The following is a 17,032-nucleotide window of genomic DNA, read 5'->3' as shown; positions in this document are numbered from 1 at the left end:
GGATACCGTCGAAAATGATGTACAGCGAGCACAAGACATCAACGGATCAGGTTGGCCCTGCAAATCATGATCCGAATCGAGTCCCTGCCGAGGCCCAATCAAGTCAAGTCCGAGTCTGTGATTCTGTGGAACATGCGATGTATCCCACGCGGACGAGACGCCTACACGTGTATGCTAGTAGCTCCCTACTAGGTACTGTAGGTCAGAGTAGGTAGGTACCTATTCTCACAATAAGCGGCACAATACATGGCTAGTCTTGACTACTACAATGTAACATATTAAGTCATCACTCGGTATATGGTTTCCTTGCAATACAATTAAGCTCCATGTAAGTATGTTGGCTCAGCAATGCCCTTAGCTTCGGTCCAGCGGACAAGACCATTCCTTGTATTTCAAAGTAAAGTTACTGTCTTATGATATCAGGAAGGACTGGTCTGGAGCCTGCAATCTCATAACCTCTCCCAAGTAAGTTGCCCTAGCACTTCCCGCCATTGTTTTACATCTGAAAAGGTCGATCTCTTCCAGATGTATATTCACATGCCCATTTTTGGATCCTCCAGCAAAGGTCAGTCCCGACTTCTGGACTGCCACATGTCGAGTTTCAGTTTCGTGTTACTGCGTATACTAGTGCTAGTCATGTTCTTTATTGCAATGTTCCCCATCCTCTGCCCATCCCTCGCCATCCCCGCTTATGATCTATCACTCTATGGATTTGGATGCGTGTGACGTCTCTAGTCTACCAACTTGAAGCACTCAGCTCGTCAACTCCACACAATATCCAGTTTATTACCGGGTTCGAGAAAGCCCAGTGGTTGCGGGCCTAGGGAATACTTATTGCAGCACAACACCATAACACCACCATCAAAGAGCAACCCCGCATCATCCTGCCCGCATTCTAACGTACGTGAGCTCAGTCCCTTATTTCTCAGCTGTGGGTCATACTTAATATTTCAATAGGTAGGTAGGCAGGCGAGTATCTAGGTGCTTAGAGGCTAGGAGCAGTAAGAACAGTATTGGTGAGAGTGAAGCTATAGTAGCACACACAACGACTGGATTAACAAGCACAAGCCCGGACAGGTGATGTTCATTTGTGTTTGTCCCATTGCAGTATTGATTATTCCTGATACCTACACCACTACCCCTCGGCATTAATAATTGATGCGCTGTGTCGTGGCAACGTACAAGGTTACGTGCCGGCGCACCGCGGTACGAATTTCCAGTATGGCGGATACTCAATGGATTAGCCAAGCTACCATGGGGTTCGCAGAGCGGCTTCATGATCAATCAGTTATGCTGATTGTCCCGTTAAAGCGCCGACCACAATGACGGAAGACAAGTGTTGTTCCCATGGTGTTCCCGGGTTTCCGACAGCGAGCCCTTACAATGCAATCAATCCGGGAGTACATATCCCTAGCTCATGCCCGGCATTCGTCATTCTGCTTAGATATACTTCATGTAGGGTTTGGTGTTTGTGGTGCCCCAAACGTTTCAAGATATGGTCGGCATCTTTATCCAGCAATGACAGGCTCCCTGTTTGCTTTTGTTTTGCGTCGACATTATGCGCATTTACATTACACGTAGTAGGCCGGGTGGCTCTCTCTCCAGTGTGACGTTTACCTGACAACTCACTACAGGCGGTGCCCCTCCATGAACAAACAAGAATTCTGTTTCGGTACTCGGGCAAGCTCGCCGTTGCACTCGCAGTCAGACAGAATGTACCTCTCCGGAATTCGGAAACTATACTTGGGGAGGATAAGATCATGGATACGAGAATGCAGTAGATGAGCCAAAAGTTTGACAGGCCAAGTGACATTTACACTTTTCTCTTCCATCCTTTTGTTTCCTTCTAGCGTTATGCTTCCAATCACTTTCCAGCGGATACATTGTCAACGACGTAATCACGGGATATGAAAACCTAGAGCAACTCCAGAGCAAGTCTGGCATTCTTCTGACTAGTATGGTTGAAGTACATGCACAGTATCTACAGCAGATAGGTTTACTTGGTCATGACAGAATTCCGATTAAAGACTAGGTGATATGCACATCGTCAGCCCTGTAGACGAGGCGATATGTGCATGACGACAGCCTCATTCAGGGTCAGTCGCCGATCTTGACAGGTTGGGAAGTCTATACGTTGTCGTAAGCATTACGAATCTGCTAAATATAAACAACTCACAGCCTCAGTCACTTAAGTGTACGATTTTAGCCTATTTTCTGTTTTTGCTATTCAAGGATTCCATCCAGTTGTCACTACCTACTCTAGATACCTACTTATATACAATCCAGCTTTTCGTTGATAGATTTAGATGTCCCCATTAGCTGAAGCCTAAAGGGCCACCGCAAACAATTTCGTAGATATTCTAGTTAGAAAAATACGTTTCTGCGGAACGAAGATATTACTCACGAGACAAATTACGCACCCAACATACAATATCTAGAATAGCTTTTACGTCATTACTGATACCTACGCTACGTTCTTCACGTGACCTGGTTCAATCGCAAATGAATATATCACGTGAAGAATCACGTGGCTATGTTGTACCACATCGGGCTAGGCCGAGAACTTCCGATAGTCCGCCCTCCAAGCATTGAATCCCAATTTGCTGCCATTGACCATCGTGAGCTTCGCTCGTCACGAATATCCTCAATTGACCACCCCTGTCACCATGAACACCTTTCGCGTCGCTCGCGCCGCCGGCGCTGCTCTCCGAGCTCGCCCTGCTGCTTTGCGACTCCCTATCCAGCCTCTGCAGCGAAGGGGTTATGCTGACGCTGCTCCCGACAAGGCTTGTATCCCTCAATTCCCCAGGCTAATAAGGTGGTCTACTAACATTACATAGATCAAGCTAAGCTTGTCCCTCCCTCACCAGGTACGATAAGGTCTAGATATACAACGTAATCATCATGTATCACTACACGCTGCGACTTTCGGATCTACGATCACAACTACAATGTTGTTACCCGCCGACCCGTTGCTAATTCCCGCACCAGTCCATCTTCAGTTCGCAGGATGTTGTCCAGGTTAACATTCCCGCCGAGTCCGGAGAAATGGGTGTACTTGCCAACCACGTGCCTTCGATCGAGCAACTGAAGCCCGGCCTTGTCGAGGTTGTTGAGGAGAATGGCTCTAGCAAGCAATTTTTCCGTGCGTAGATGAAATAGAGAAGTTATTATACACGGCTTACTAACTCGAGAGCCAGTCTCTGGTGGTTTCGCGACGGTTCAGCCCAATTCCGTACTGAGTATCAACGCTGTTGAGGGTTACCCCTTGGAAGACTTCAGCGCCGAAGCTGTCCGGTCTCAAATTGCTGAGGCGCAGAAGGTCGCCAACGGCAGTGGCAGTGAGCAAGATATCGCGGAGGCTAAGATCGAATTGGAGGTAATGCATATACTTCTTTGGTTGAGTTCCATTTCACTGACGATATCAGGTTCTGGAGAGCTTGCAAAATGTTCTGAAATAGACTGTATAAAGCATAGTTATCACGCAACAACACTGTACATCAGCATAATTCCCTACAATTCTCGAGAGCGAATAAACAAGGTTTTGAGTGTCTGGGTGCTACACGCTTGCGGTTTCCATCCATCGTGAATGCGCCTACCTGCCATGCCCATCGCTACTAACCGACCCAGGTTTGTCGAAAGTCACTACTGACCCGTGCTAACAGGTCTTCCGACGAAGTCACTTAAATTATCAACTCTTCGATCTCTGATTATACCAGCAAATAGCGCAACAGTGCCGTTCTCGGCTCTTGATGCGGTAGATATATCCCTAACGCCACATACTTAGCCGGATAATGATGCGCTATTCTGATTCAGCTTTAAGCATCTCGAAATAATTTTCGCAATGTCTTTACGCCCATCAAGATACGCGGCTAAGAACCGGACCAGCAAGAGTGGATCTCCTAATTCAGAGGTCCCACTCCCCTTTGGTACCGTACAATCAAGGGCTCGTCGTTTTCACCTAATTTCCAGCCCGGGCAATTCATCTGAATATGCCACCTCTGGCGAACGTCAGGGTGTGCAGGCATCGGTCGGTTGGAAACGTCCGACATACTCCCAGCTCACCAAATATTCAGCGCAATCCCTCGACGACATTCCTGATTTTCGCACACCCCCCGCTACGCAGTCATCTGTGTTTCACAGCTGTGGTCGGCATGAATATGGCGAGCAGCGTCGGGAATCTAGAGCTCGGACACAGCCCTTTTTGCAACCATCTTGTCGAAAGAGTTTCTCTATGGGTCACTTATGCAACAAATTTGGGCTCACGGAGATTCACTCATCTGATGGGCGGCATGCTTCTAACGCTAACAAGGGATCGACCCTCAGACCAATCAATCTTACCTTGCCAGCTCCCACCTATGAAGCACCACCCTTCGTAAATCCCCTAGCTCCCACCAAGGAGCCGCAGGACATACCATTTGTTCCTCCCAACTCACATAGAACGCCAAGAATGGAGAAGTGGAGGTCAGCTCGAGATATGTTTGCGCAGTACGATATCAATATGCCCTCAGGCTGGCTTTCAGACGTGGAGGACCTATCTCTCTCTGGGGATGGAAATGCCAGCCCCCGAAGATGTTGCAGATACTGTCACATCTGCTCAACCCCTACTTGGGCTCCCACCCACTGCTCCGCCTGTGGGCACCATCTTTGTCAAAGGTGTGTTTGTGAGATCTCAAGTGGTACTCCGCAGGCTCATCCCGGCTTCTCGCACCATCCAAGTCCTACTATAATAAGAGACGGTTCGCATCATATCATTACTTCCAAGCCAAACCAGCACTTGGATCAAGCCGAAACAACTTCTTCTACTTCTAACAGGCGACATCATGAGTACCCAGACCGACACCATCATCGATCTTCCAGTTATCGAGATGACTCTAGTTGGCGAAACAGAAACCAGGCGCATGCAGTCAAAACAACAACGCTTCGAGAGAAATCTTCGCAACCCGCAAGACACGACTTGCGAACGAATGAAGAGCCTTCTCAACAGGCACTAAGCCGACCCAAACAGCTCGTTAGGGAGAATCCGTTTTTGGTCAGGGATAGAAAAGGTCCAGGACACGAGATGGAGGAAGGTGTTTCTGTATGTGACACCAACCAGGTGGATTGTGACGACCCAATGTGTAGAGCGACCCATGCCGGACATCATCCTTTTCGACACAGTGTTTCTTGTCCTAAACATCAGGGTAAGCGGAGGAGCCCAGCGTTAGAGCCTGATAGTTTTCCAGATAGGCCACCTGTGGCTAAAGTGTTCAAGACAATTGATTCTGATACGAGCCTCCCACCAGATCAGGCACATACGACTCATCGCCACCACACTGCTGATTTTCACAGTTCTAATCATATCGTAGAACATCTTTCATCTGCTGTCGGCCATAGCGCCTATGATCTCCTCAACGGGCGTGGTGCGAAAGAGATTCAGTCAACGCCATCCTCCCCAAAGAGAAACATGAAACCAATTTCGTATCTTGAGCCGCTTACGCCAGCCAAATCAGTTACAGAAATAGATTCATTTCAGTGGACACCAGACCCCATTCCCCGGGGTCATCCCGGAGGCTTGAATAACGGGAGGCGTAAACCTTCCACGGCGACAGAAGTTACAGCAAGTGTGTCGGATCGGTGGGTATCCGGACCAACAGACAGGAAAACTACGCGCGAGGCAAAAGACGTGATTTCTGAGGGGTCTGTTATTCGGGGTGAACAAAGGGATATTCACAATGATTTGAACGCATCCATGGGTGGGCATGACTACCCGAGAGTTCGGCTAGCCAGCACGCCGTCGTGGCTCAGAAACCCTACCAAGGTACCAGCCGATGCTACTGCTCCACTTCATCATATCAATACGAAAAGCCATAGAACATATGAGCACGAGCATGGGAACCTTTCGAGCGTTACCGTCAATGGTTGAAGAGGCCAATCGACCAATCGTTCCATAAGCCCTGCTCACAGTACCGACATGCGAAAAGACGCAAGCCAGGAGTCGACTCACTTGCTCACCTCTTCCCCGTTCACTATCGAGAAGAAACAGCACCATCAAAGTGCGCAGACCCAGCTTCGCTCTCGTCACGAGAATCGTATAGGATACCAAGTCAATGCCGGAACAAAGTCAGATGGGGAACGCGACACGAGAAGCCGTACTTCGACGCCATTGATAACTAAAGAAACGGAGACACCCCAGATGACGCCCGAGATACGGGTCGACCCGCCCGGGCACGAACATAAGACAAACTCGGTTTCTGTGTCGAAGCGCCGTGAGATGTTCGAGCGTGCTCATCAAGCTCATTCGGTCATAGCCGCCTCATCTAACACATTGAAACAAGGCAAAGGCGCCATTCATCAGGCGCACACAGAGCAAGGTCAGCAGCAAGGCGCAACATCTACAACTCGGGGTGGACTGTCGCAGTCGCTTATAGAACGATAGGAGAGTGAACACAAGCACCTGCGCTCGAATACGCAGCAGCTTGGTCGCACAGAAACCGCAAGCCCTTTATCCTTACATGTATACTCCCCTCATCAACAACAACCCGGCCATGTATCTACTATCGTGACTGCCACAACTCACAGATCTGACTGCGACATCGAGCACAGCGACACGAAATCCTCTCAGCTTGAAATTACCAAGCCCACCCCCATCGCGCCTCCCAATCACGAATGTTCCTAGAAAGAACGATATCTCGAGCTGACGGCCGAAATCCGTCATCTTAAAGCCGAGCTATCGACCCGCGCTTCACTTGCAAGCGTAAACGGCATACTTGGCCCAGACTATGGAGACGATCTCGATTTACTCCAGGTCACTATTATTTTACACTTTAGGGACAGAGATGACATTGTCATAAATACTGATGTTACCAAGGACGCGGTGGCCTAAAGACCAGAACCTCTTATGGCTTTTTTTAGCTACAGGGTGAGGCAATACACGGGTTCTGTTAGATCGCGGCTTTAGATAGTCCTAGGACGCTGGTTTTGACTGAGGTTTGAAATGGAACTGGTGAGTATCAACTATTAAAGATTAATGAGTAGTTAATACGTTTCGTTATCAAGCATAGAATAAATGCATACATACATGCCATGCAATTAATACACCCTCAAGAAGGGCTTGCACTACCAATTTTGATTATATTAAAATATGACTAACCAACGCTTAAGAGCAGCAACATATGTATATGTACAATGTAGCATGTATGTGTAGAAATCAAGTATTCAAGATGGAAAGATCTTTCGGCTGTGTATTGAATGTCAAGGCATGTATTTATTATATATATTATTACTACAACCACCACCTAACCAAGCCAACTTCAAATTCTATCTTGAATCGGGCAAAATAGTAACTAATGCTACTCTACAAACCGCTATCCATCATGTTGTGCATCTATTTTCATAAACGCCAAAAGAAAAGAGGATAAAAAATTTGAATACACCCCCCAGCATGTACCAAAAGTGAATTGCCTCCGAATCGGGGAATCGAACCCCGGGCTTGACGGGGCTGCCACAAGATCACAGATATGATCTAGCTGAGAGCGTCAAATGTTAGCCACTACACCAATTCGGAGAAGATGGATGCCCACTAGCGGAATCGAACCGCTGATCTTGTCATGACATCTAGGAGTACTAGTGACACGCTATACCACTTAGCCAAGCGGGCAATGCTTGTTATTCACGATCATCCGCTGACATTAATTATATAGCTAATCTGAGGTTTACATGAGCAACGATATTATCTCCCAATTTTAATGCTTGAATTTCCGTTGCTCGATTCCTGACTTGTCGAAGGGTTCCTATTAGGTATGAGCAAGACTATGATTCGTCAGCAGTTTTTATAAATCTTACTCAGTCTCTTATTTTCTGCATACACCAGCCGAGTTTATAACGAGAGTAGATAAAGACTGATTAGTGGTTAAACTTAAAGTGAAAGCCACTTAACGTAGAAGCAAGTTCCCTAAAATTCACTAATATCCTTCATCTTGTTTCGAGATATTAGTTGTAGGCGCCATAGTATACATGTAGTAGTAACGACTAGTCATGGTTCTTTTTCGGTGTATCAAGTATTTGTGGGATGGGTATAATCTCTGTTACCTAGACAAAACATTCATTCATCTTGCCTAGCGGATGACAAGGATAGTCAAATAGATCAGACACGATATGGAAAACTCCGCGAGTAAGTCAATATGATGACCTCTATCTCTTGCAAGTCTATCTGCCTTCATCCTTCCCTACATCAAACGCTCTGTCCTCCCCTTAACATGACTTGTCTTTCCTCCTCCGTCAATACTCCCGTTTCTTCATTTTTCCCTTCCCCTTTTCTTCTCTTTAGCATTTATTGATGCACGTGTCCCATGGCTGCTCCTAAATACTACCGCTAACTTTTTTTAAGACGCTCCCGACTAAAGGTTACATCAGATTAGATCGATTCTGTTGTCTGCGGCGGCCTTATCTCAAGATCGCAATCTGCGCTCAAAACCGATGCCACTCACATTAGTATTCTAGACGCGGGGAGCCAACGAGTCTGCAAATAGACTTGTAGCCGCCGATGACGGCGATGTACATTTAGGGCAGGCGTGTAAGCGAATCTCGCGGCCATAGCCCGCTTCTCCTTGATAATGTGATCAAATTAGAATGACCCCTTACTTGTAATATGTTTATATTGCATTGCATACTCGGCCATGACACTAGTCAAGTCTTCGTCAGGTCCTCTTAGATCGCTCCGTTTATGGCTGACACTCAGAGTGAAGCCAGGTGGGAAATTGCATGCACCAATTCGATTATGATGTTCCATAGGTACGAACTGATTCCAACTGCTCTGAGGATTTAGCATCTGCTCGTCAACTGCGGTGTCAAGCTCCCGCTTCAGAACCGGCTTCAGATCTTGCCAGGTGGAAGATACTTTCAAGCAGTTTTGGTTAAGATTCATTGCTTGTTTGAGTTCGTATTTACGACAAGTCTTGTAGCACACATCCAGGGTCGTTAGAAACTCGCATTGTATAGGAATGATCTCGACCTGAATGCCCCCAGCGGCGTATTTCCCGTGATATGCTCTTCAATTGAGTAGCCGGCACCCTTTCAATTGTGCAACACATTGGTCGTCCGTGCCGTCTTTGCGGTTGATGCCGTCGAGCCAAGGTTGACTGGGCACGATGATATAGTTTTGAGTCAAGCCTGCCCGGCTGAGTATTTTCTCTCCTCGCTAGCCCACCGGCGGTCTAGAAATAGAGTTGATACCGCCTGTAAAAACCTTGATGGGCAAGGGTAGACGAGATGGAAGTTGATCCATATTGTCTCCCACTGGCACACAACTAGGGAAATGCCAGATTTCTCAGCCACCTCAGCTGGCATTTCTTGGATGTAGTCCTGATTTACGTTAGTGAAAGGTCACGGTAGAAAATCTTATAGTCCAAAGAACAACAGAGAATAAGAATATAATAGGTGGTAGCGGCGGTAGAGGAACTTACGGGGGAAGAAATAGCCTGGACTGGACAATTTTGGAATCGTCCCCGGCCTGGAGGTAGCGAGTTGATGTCTCTCTTGTTGTAGGGAACACGAATTGTACGGTGGAAAATGAGGATCAGGGCATCCTCGATACCTTCCTACTCGAGTTCTACAGCATATTTGGGCCGTTGACAATTATCAATGGAGATTTCATGATGTCTGCAGCCTGAACCTCGCCTGTTGCTTGGTGTCGGTGATCGGGTCACTATGGTTGAGATCGGCTGAGAAGAAACTCTGATAACGGAGGAGGAGCAAAATGTGTCCAGGATGGTAGGTTCATGAGTTGGCCATAGAGTTGCTATCAGGGTGTAGTAAAGAGTATACAATGTAGGAGAAAGTTGTAACATGTATTTTCGTCTGGTTCTTACTATAGGGTACAAATCCAACGGGCGCAGCCTCTCGGTGAGCTGATGCTTAATTGAATGAACAGCCCCCCAGACGAGAGAAAGAAAGAGAGCCTAATATAAATATCCCATTTTCCTAGTAAACACTCGCTCACATCGTTGGCGCTACGACTTATGACTTAGGCACGCAGAGTATTTTGTGATGACACATATCTGGCGCAATCCTCAACACTGTCTGTTTCAACATAATATACCGTTCTTCAAAGCTGGGCGGTCAATTTTAGAATATGCTTGAGCTGCTTATTATTGTTTATTTTGAAATCCGATTGACCCTAGGCTGCATAAGCGCATTATTATAAACTTCTCGAACCTAATCTATCAAGTAAAATCCTCATCATGACAAGCCCATTAAATTACAGAGTCATTATGAGTCGAACTATTGAGATCAAAATAATAAGCACCGTGTAGCTTACCAGGCTGTTGTAGCTATTCTACATTTGTATCTTCATACCTTGCAAAGTGGTATTAATTTAGCCAAGCCACTGTACACAAGAGTCACAGTTTAGAACTTTTCTCACAGAAAGAATGCCATATACGCTTTGCTCCTTACGTAAAGAATAGCGGTGATAGGGTTGTTGAAGGTGACACATACTCCGTGCATCGAATGTTTTAGAGTGTGATTGACTGCCTGATGGCTAACCTCATCATTCTGCTAACGATGCCTGAGCTGTATGATTGCCAAGGCATTAGTACACGCATGCGAGAGACATGCATATCGTCCTCATTATGTTAATCATATGACGCCTGTCGGCCTACGTCCAATCTGCAACCGCAATTCCAGCCCGAAATTCGACCGGTTACACGGAGCTAGCGGGGTGTTCGTCCTCTCAAAAATCACTTTGTTGCGCGAAATAGCTGCCGATCGCACAGACACGGGATGTTGATCTGATGAACGGGCTTTGACCAATGGAGGCTTCCAAGATGACTTGTTCTACGTAGCCAAGCTGGGTAAATAATTGATGCCATTCGTATTGAGGTTATTCAAGCACCAGAGTTACCCCACCCGAGCACCTTTCGTGCTGCAGTCTCCGCACAGATTTCTGCCCGGTGTAGTGTCGTAAATGTACTTGAGCTATCATCATAGTGGGTGTAGGCAGCAATTGTATGTACTCCAACGCTGTATCCAACACTCCACCGGGGCGGGTAGAAGTATTGGGCATAGAGCAGTTGGTGGAGTGAAACGTATCATTCAAATAGTATGTTGATCTATGGTTAGCGGAGAACGGCAGATGCCAGATTCGTGCGGCTGTGACTTAGCCGCGCGAGAGGATGTCGTCGTGACCCATCGACCCTTACCCGTCCGTGTTGTTGCTTCGTCTTTTCATCTTGGACTGCCGCTGTCTTCTGGGTAGTAACCGCTTGACACCTTGCCGTTGATCCATAGGCAGACAGAACTGGCCAAGACGGGTAACGGGAACGATCAATCGCCTCAAGTGATGCTTAACTATGCGTCCACGAGTGACAAGCTTTGCCAAGCAAGTTGCCGACGGGCGGCAAGTGCATCGACTGGCTGCTGTCTGAGATGTGAACGCCTCTGCCAACGGCAGAAGACGACTCATTGGAGGGAATAGGTATCTGACAAGCGGTCTAGCGGGCAGCTACTGTAGTACAGCATGAAGATACCTAGGTACTCGAGAAGAAGAAAGCTGGGGTAGCGGGAGTCTGCGGGAGGTTTGGAAGCCTGGGCACTCTCGAGTCCAAGCCTCTTGGCGATGAGCTTCGCGCACTGATCATGTGGGCTAGGTATTCCGGCTCGTTGCGGGGAACGGGAAGCAACCCACAAGTGTAGGTATAAGGACAGTACATACGGTATTCTATTGCATTTGCAGAATATAGCAGGGCAACGTCTGGGCAATGTTGATGCGCAGGGAGAAAACAAGATCTGGCCGGGGGAGTTGCGGATCTCCTTTCGATGAAGGAATCAACCATACAGATCCCAGGGTGTCCAGATGAATTAGCACCCCGCGTCGAGCAAATGAGAATTCTGGAAGTGGGTAGGTATACTTCGTAGGTACCACTTTATGATCTCTCGAGCTCTTTCCTGTCTCGCCTATCAAGGCCGCTCGCTAACGAAGCGCATACTCAGTAGTTAAGTACAATAACAGCTCTACTAGTGATCTAGGGCCTTTTGAAGAATGGGATGTCGAGGGTGTCACAAGTGGGAGAGGAAATAGGATGGTATCTCGGGTATGTACTTAAGTATGTAGTATGTGAAAAAGGATAAACATGCCACCATCATCAATGCTCAGATCGAGTGATGCATTATTACGTAGATAGGCAGGGTGGGTGATCTTCAACCACAGCCAAGATGAGATTCGAAAACTGCCGTCCTAGGTATTTCCAAGGTTGTCTTTCGCGGGTCTGCTCAACTGCCAACTGCCGGGATATGATTAGGTACCTACTTCTTCGATAATAATTCACTCAGTGGTCTGGTCTGCTAGATACTTACATAGTAGGTCAGAGGTAGGTAAAGTAGGCGTATGCGGGAATGCTGATGGTTTTCTCTCTCTCTCTCTCTCTCTGTCTCTCTTTTACAAGGAGCTGCATATACCTACAGTAAGCTCTGCACTGTACTAGATGAAGAGTACCCTCACTCCGTAGAAATACGACGTATTTTATGCGCGTCTATTATCCTACCGTACATACTTAGGTATGTTAGGTACCCAGCTAGGCTAGGGATTTATCTGTATTCCATAAGTACTACACCACCATCAATTTGAAATAAGACCTTACCATAAGCACTCAACCGTCCATCCTGTTGCTCATCTGCTCATCGTACCCATACCACACTAACTTGTTCAGGGATCAGTCCGAGGAGCTGAGGGTACGGCCCTTGATCAACGTCCACAATCTGGAGGTCTTCGTAGGTGAAGACTTTGTAGGTATTCGTACATACAGGTATGTTGTTTTCTGGCCCGACCAATCTACGCTTTGTTCATACGGGTTTGTTCCTTTGGATCTGCTCTCTTAATATGGGCAGTTGCTGCGCAATAACTTCGTGATCTCGCTGCAACGCGTCGAAACCAACATGCCGGTCAGAACTCGGCTACTCTGGTTCCCAGCGTTTCACCCTCCACACAATAATACCACTAGACTTCATGTCACTGTGTACAGTACATAGGTATGTAGATATGAAATACGCCGGAGGCGAAAATGACTTGGGATTGCGTCTCTCTACTTTGTTCTATTGACGAGGTCTCGAAATACTAGATCAAGAGCATGTAAGAATCGGCCACCGGCACCACGAGAGTACTGAGTACTGCACGCGGCTTATGCCATACGGCTGGACAATACTGTATGTGTAGGTACTGTATTATTCTGCACATTTCTAGTCGAGGCAGTCGTCTTAGCAGGTTCTGGTACCAGTAGGTGAAGAAAATGGGTACCCAATGCCAGATGTACCCAGTGCGTAGTTTTGGCCTGGCCACAGGGGGCAGAAGGGAGGTGGTGGGCGGGACTGAAAGTACTATAAGTAAGCAAGCAAGCGGCCCCACCCTGGTCACTGCCACCATACACTGATTCTCCCCCCATACCCAGGCCAGCCCATTTCCCTGGCACCTCTCCTGTCTCCCGTTACCAAGTCTTAACGATCTTGCTTTCTCGGCGCCCAGCCTCCAACCATCTTCTCGAACCCTCGAATCCAACCGCGCGCTGCAATAAACCCTACGACGACGATAGGACGACGTCTAACCTCCTGCGAGGGGGAAACTTGACATAGTTCGTATATTACCCTGACTTGGACGCGATACGGAAAGAGCGCAAGCGCTGCAGAACCTCGACGAGCCGTCTTTCTGGAGACTTCGGGATAGGCGAACCCTCCCACACGAGGACGAAGTGGTCCGATAAAACATCCTAACCGCGTGCTTCTCGAAGCCCTCGAAAGGGCCATTCTCTCATTCCATGGCGGACGTTGTGAGATAGCACGCTTTTTGGTCGATCCCTCGTGGCCGCGCCCGGTCCAATAGTCCCCGAAGCCACTTTGGAACCATTCCTCATCTCGGGTCTTCCCATAATCTCCATGACCACGACATTGAGTATGTCGACGGCCTGCGCGCCGCTTACAGTAGCAGCAGGCGGCGTCCTGTCCCTCGTGGGCGCCACGCCTACGATGCTCGCTGAGAGTGCCGTTTACTTTCCACCCTGTGCGACAGCCACAGATTTAGCCCATCGTGCCATTATTGTCACTGGCGGCGTGAGCACCGATGAGACTACTGACCCATTGGGCTCACCCGAATATTCTGATTTTCGACCTTACTTCTATGAAACCATTTTCCCGCAATGCTATGCGCTTGCTGCTACCACTGTTCTTGCCTACATGCTCTTTATCATGCTTGTGATCGTCCCGAGGTCCTTTTTAGATGGAGGTGTTGTTACTTTGGGACGCCGTGGCTTTACTAATGGCCATTCAAATGGCATCACAATTGGTGGCCGTCCATGGCTTCAGAAGGTTGCCACGCTCCTCGTTGCCGTGTCACTTACTATCGCAACTGTTGATACCTTTCGTGTTGCCGAGGAGCAATACTACCAGGGTTATCAGGATGTCCATAGATTACAAGAGCGTGTACTTGGTGGGACGCAGCTCAAAACGATCCAGCTCATTTCGGATACCTTCCTTTGGTTGGCACAAGCGCAAACACTAATCCGCCTATTTCCGCGCCAGCGCGAGAAGATTATTATCAAATGGACAGCCTTTGCGCTTATTAGCCTCGATGTCATCTTTGGTGCCCTCAACAGCTTTCAGTTCATGGGCTCCAATAACTATAAGCCGCGTCAGTTCACTGAGGCGGTCCCGGCGCTCAGCTATCTATTTCAACTATCACTTGGCCTGCTGTATGCTGCGTGGGTTATCTACTACGCACTGACGAAGAAGCGATACGCTTTTTATCATCCTCTGATGAAGAACATTTCTCTAATGGCCGCACTTTCAATCGTTTCTTTATTGGTACCGGTCGTTTTCTTCGTACTGGATATCGCGAAACCGAATTTTACTGGATGGGGCGAGTATGTGAGGTGGGCTGGTGCGGCAGCAGCAAGTGTTATTGTGTGGGAATGGGTGGAGCGTATCGAAGCACTAGAACGCGAAGAAAAGAAAGATGGCGTTCTGGGCCGTGAGGTATTCGATGGTGATGAGATGATAGATATGACGCCTTCGGACCTTACATGGCCTCGCCGAAGGAAGAACTTCAAAAACAATAGTGATGCGGGTAATGGGGATGAAGGAGCTACATCCTCTTCTGTCCCCTGGCCTGCAATGTCATCCATCGCGAAGCGCTATCGCTCAAAATCAGATAATGGGGCACAACGGGGTGCGACCCCGCAAGCTTCAACAACTAGTAGAGAAACGGGTCGGTTTCTACAACCGCCACTTTGGCCATCTCGCCCACCTCCAGCAATTACGCCCGTCAGTAGAACGGACACAGCTAGTGCCGATAGCACGATATATCGGGTTCGGTATCAACCTCTGACCGAGACTGCTTCTAGGACCACAGATGATAGGATTCGACCATTGTCCAGAGGGGACACCGTGGCTTCCTCAAATTCAGGTGCGGCGATGGAAAAGACTGAGTCACATGTTTCCATCTCGATACCGACATTGCAACAACAAGGTTCCATTACTACAAGATCGGAAGGACCAAATGCTGAAACTGGCAAGCGCTGGGACTCCTGGTTACCTTCGAACCTATTCCATCGCAGGAGTCGTGATCCCCCCGCAGAGGTCCTACCACATACTATGCCAAAATCAGACACGCCAAAGCGAGATCATGAAAGCTTATCAAGGTGGGATTTACGAAGTCGAATAGAGGATATTGCTGCTACGCAAGCTGAGAGAGTCCTTCAACGCATACGCCCAACACCTGATACAAACAGTTTACCAGTCACTGTCATTCCCGCCCCGCCACGGCGTGGAGCAGCTTTGGGTCGGTTGTTAGAAGAGGAAAGAATCGGGTCAGCACCAGCTTCATCTGAGCCTTCTAACCAAAGTACCGAGGATAGCAACCTCAGATCACACACAACGATCTCGCGTCCATCTACCCGCCGAACCGGAAGCTATAGTGGAGCCGCGCAAAACATGAGACCACCGTTGTCCAATATTCCTGACCGCAGTAATACATCGCCCCATAACTCTTCCGATACGCGCCACAGCGGCTCTAGCTCTGATGTCGTGGATGGGGACCGGCAAAATGCAGGGTTGGTCGAACGGCGACAGGCTGATGATATGGTATAGAATCAGCTCAAATCAGGTGGGCCATTATGAGCGACCTGATCTACGTTGGCTCTACCTTGGGGATTAGACTTGCTGAATTTACGACGATATGATAGCGCGGCGCATGGATTTCGTATTTCTCATGGACTTTTTGCAAGCGGCATTGACTGGAGTTATAGGGGTCAAAATGGGCTGTCTTTTCTTGGACCCTTGGATACCAGGTATAACATAGTGATATAGGCGAATATAAATCGAAGCTGTATATTGGCGGCCCAGAGAGGGCTCATGTACATAATCTCTCACCAAGGAGTGTTCCATCTTTCAACTCTTCAAAGCATCAATGGTCGCATGCCAGGTCTCGCGTAGCCCCTCATGCAGTACTTGCAGTTTGTTACTTGTGAAATATTAGATAACTTCTTGAATCAATCCACTGAAGGGCCTTGGACCCCTATTTCTACTCAGCTGGCCAAACAGCTATCGCTATTGGTTGGTGTACTGACTCGCTCTCGGTCATGTCTGTCTGCCCTGATGATTGAAGTGGCCTAATGCCCGACGCTAAATCTGTCCGTTAGTGTGAATATATCTTGGATCTTATCAAATAATTCTACATGTACTTCGCTAGCAAGGTTTTAGCTCAGCTACACCGATTACGCTTCCGCGCACTATTAATAATCCCCGACGGTGTCTTCAAGTACTGTATCTATTTACCTAAGTAAATATCATGATACTTGCGGTAAGATTGTCGCCTAGCCCTGCCAGCTTGCTCTTGTACCTACAGTATCATTCATGTTTTAAATATCCTTTCTGGGGTATAGGAGGTCGGATCTCGTTATCGTTGAGCTACTTAGAAATATCCCTGAGATTGTAAGATAAGGCTTCTAACGTCAGCCTCCATTCAAGTTTGGAGCAAGCTGAAACTATACATCTAGTACGTACATTACTT

The 17,032-nt window shown here is 47.9% G+C and overlaps 3 protein-coding genes and 2 non-coding genes across 5 annotated transcripts; 3 read left to right on the top strand and 2 right to left on the bottom strand.

Annotated features, from left to right (window-relative positions):
* Positions 1-2,509: 2,509 nt before the first annotated feature.
* Positions 2,510-3,563, top strand: F5B22DRAFT_583671 (ATP synthase delta chain; the record flags this gene model as incomplete). Its single annotated transcript, XM_047973378.1, has 5 exons — positions 2,510-2,786; positions 2,841-2,870; positions 2,992-3,145; positions 3,201-3,379; positions 3,429-3,563. Coding segments are annotated over exons 1-5 (511 nt in total), but the record flags the coding sequence as incomplete, so codon positions are not given.
* Positions 3,311-6,004, top strand: F5B22DRAFT_20279 (uncharacterized protein). The gene is made up of 2 exons (XM_047969616.1): positions 3,311-3,379; positions 3,429-6,004. Exon 2 carries the CDS (start codon positions 3,845-3,847, stop codon positions 5,903-5,905), a length of 2,061 nt encoding a protein of 686 aa, XP_047836496.1. The 5' UTR covers positions 3,311-3,379; positions 3,429-3,844; the 3' UTR covers positions 5,906-6,004.
* A 1,439-nt stretch (positions 6,005-7,443) lies between these two features.
* On the bottom strand, positions 7,444-7,546 carry F5B22DRAFT_t5. The gene has a single exon. It is a non-coding gene; the product is annotated as a tRNA-Glu (tRNA).
* Positions 7,547-7,555: 9 nt separating this feature from the next.
* F5B22DRAFT_t4 lies at positions 7,556-7,639 on the bottom strand. Its single transcript has one exon. It is a non-coding gene; the product is annotated as a tRNA-Thr (tRNA).
* Positions 7,640-13,350: 5,711 nt separating this feature from the next.
* F5B22DRAFT_583664 (PalH/RIM21-domain-containing protein) lies at positions 13,351-16,640 on the top strand. The gene has a single exon (XM_047973377.1). It carries the CDS (start codon positions 13,903-13,905, stop codon positions 16,108-16,110), a length of 2,208 nt encoding a protein of 735 aa, XP_047836495.1. The 5' UTR covers positions 13,351-13,902; the 3' UTR covers positions 16,111-16,640.
* The last annotated feature ends 392 nt before the right edge of the window (positions 16,641-17,032 follow it).

Source organism: Xylaria bambusicola, assembly GCF_022495145.1.
Source record: "Xylaria bambusicola strain CBS 139988 unplaced genomic scaffold F5B22scaffold_1, whole genome shotgun sequence".
Classification (NCBI taxonomy): Eukaryota; Fungi; Ascomycota; class Sordariomycetes; order Xylariales; family Xylariaceae; genus Xylaria; species Xylaria bambusicola.
The sequence above is the reverse complement of the archived record's forward strand: the minus strand, read 5'-3'. Positions and strand labels throughout refer to the sequence as shown.

Excerpts from the sequence above, each read along its gene's own strand:
- F5B22DRAFT_20279 (XM_047969616.1), top strand. The coding sequence starts at position 3,845 with ATGTCTTTACGCCCATCAAGATACGCGGCTAAGAACCGGACCAGCAAG.
- F5B22DRAFT_583664 (XM_047973377.1), top strand. The coding sequence starts at position 13,903 with ATGACCACGACATTGAGTATGTCGACGGCCTGCGCGCCGCTTACAGTA.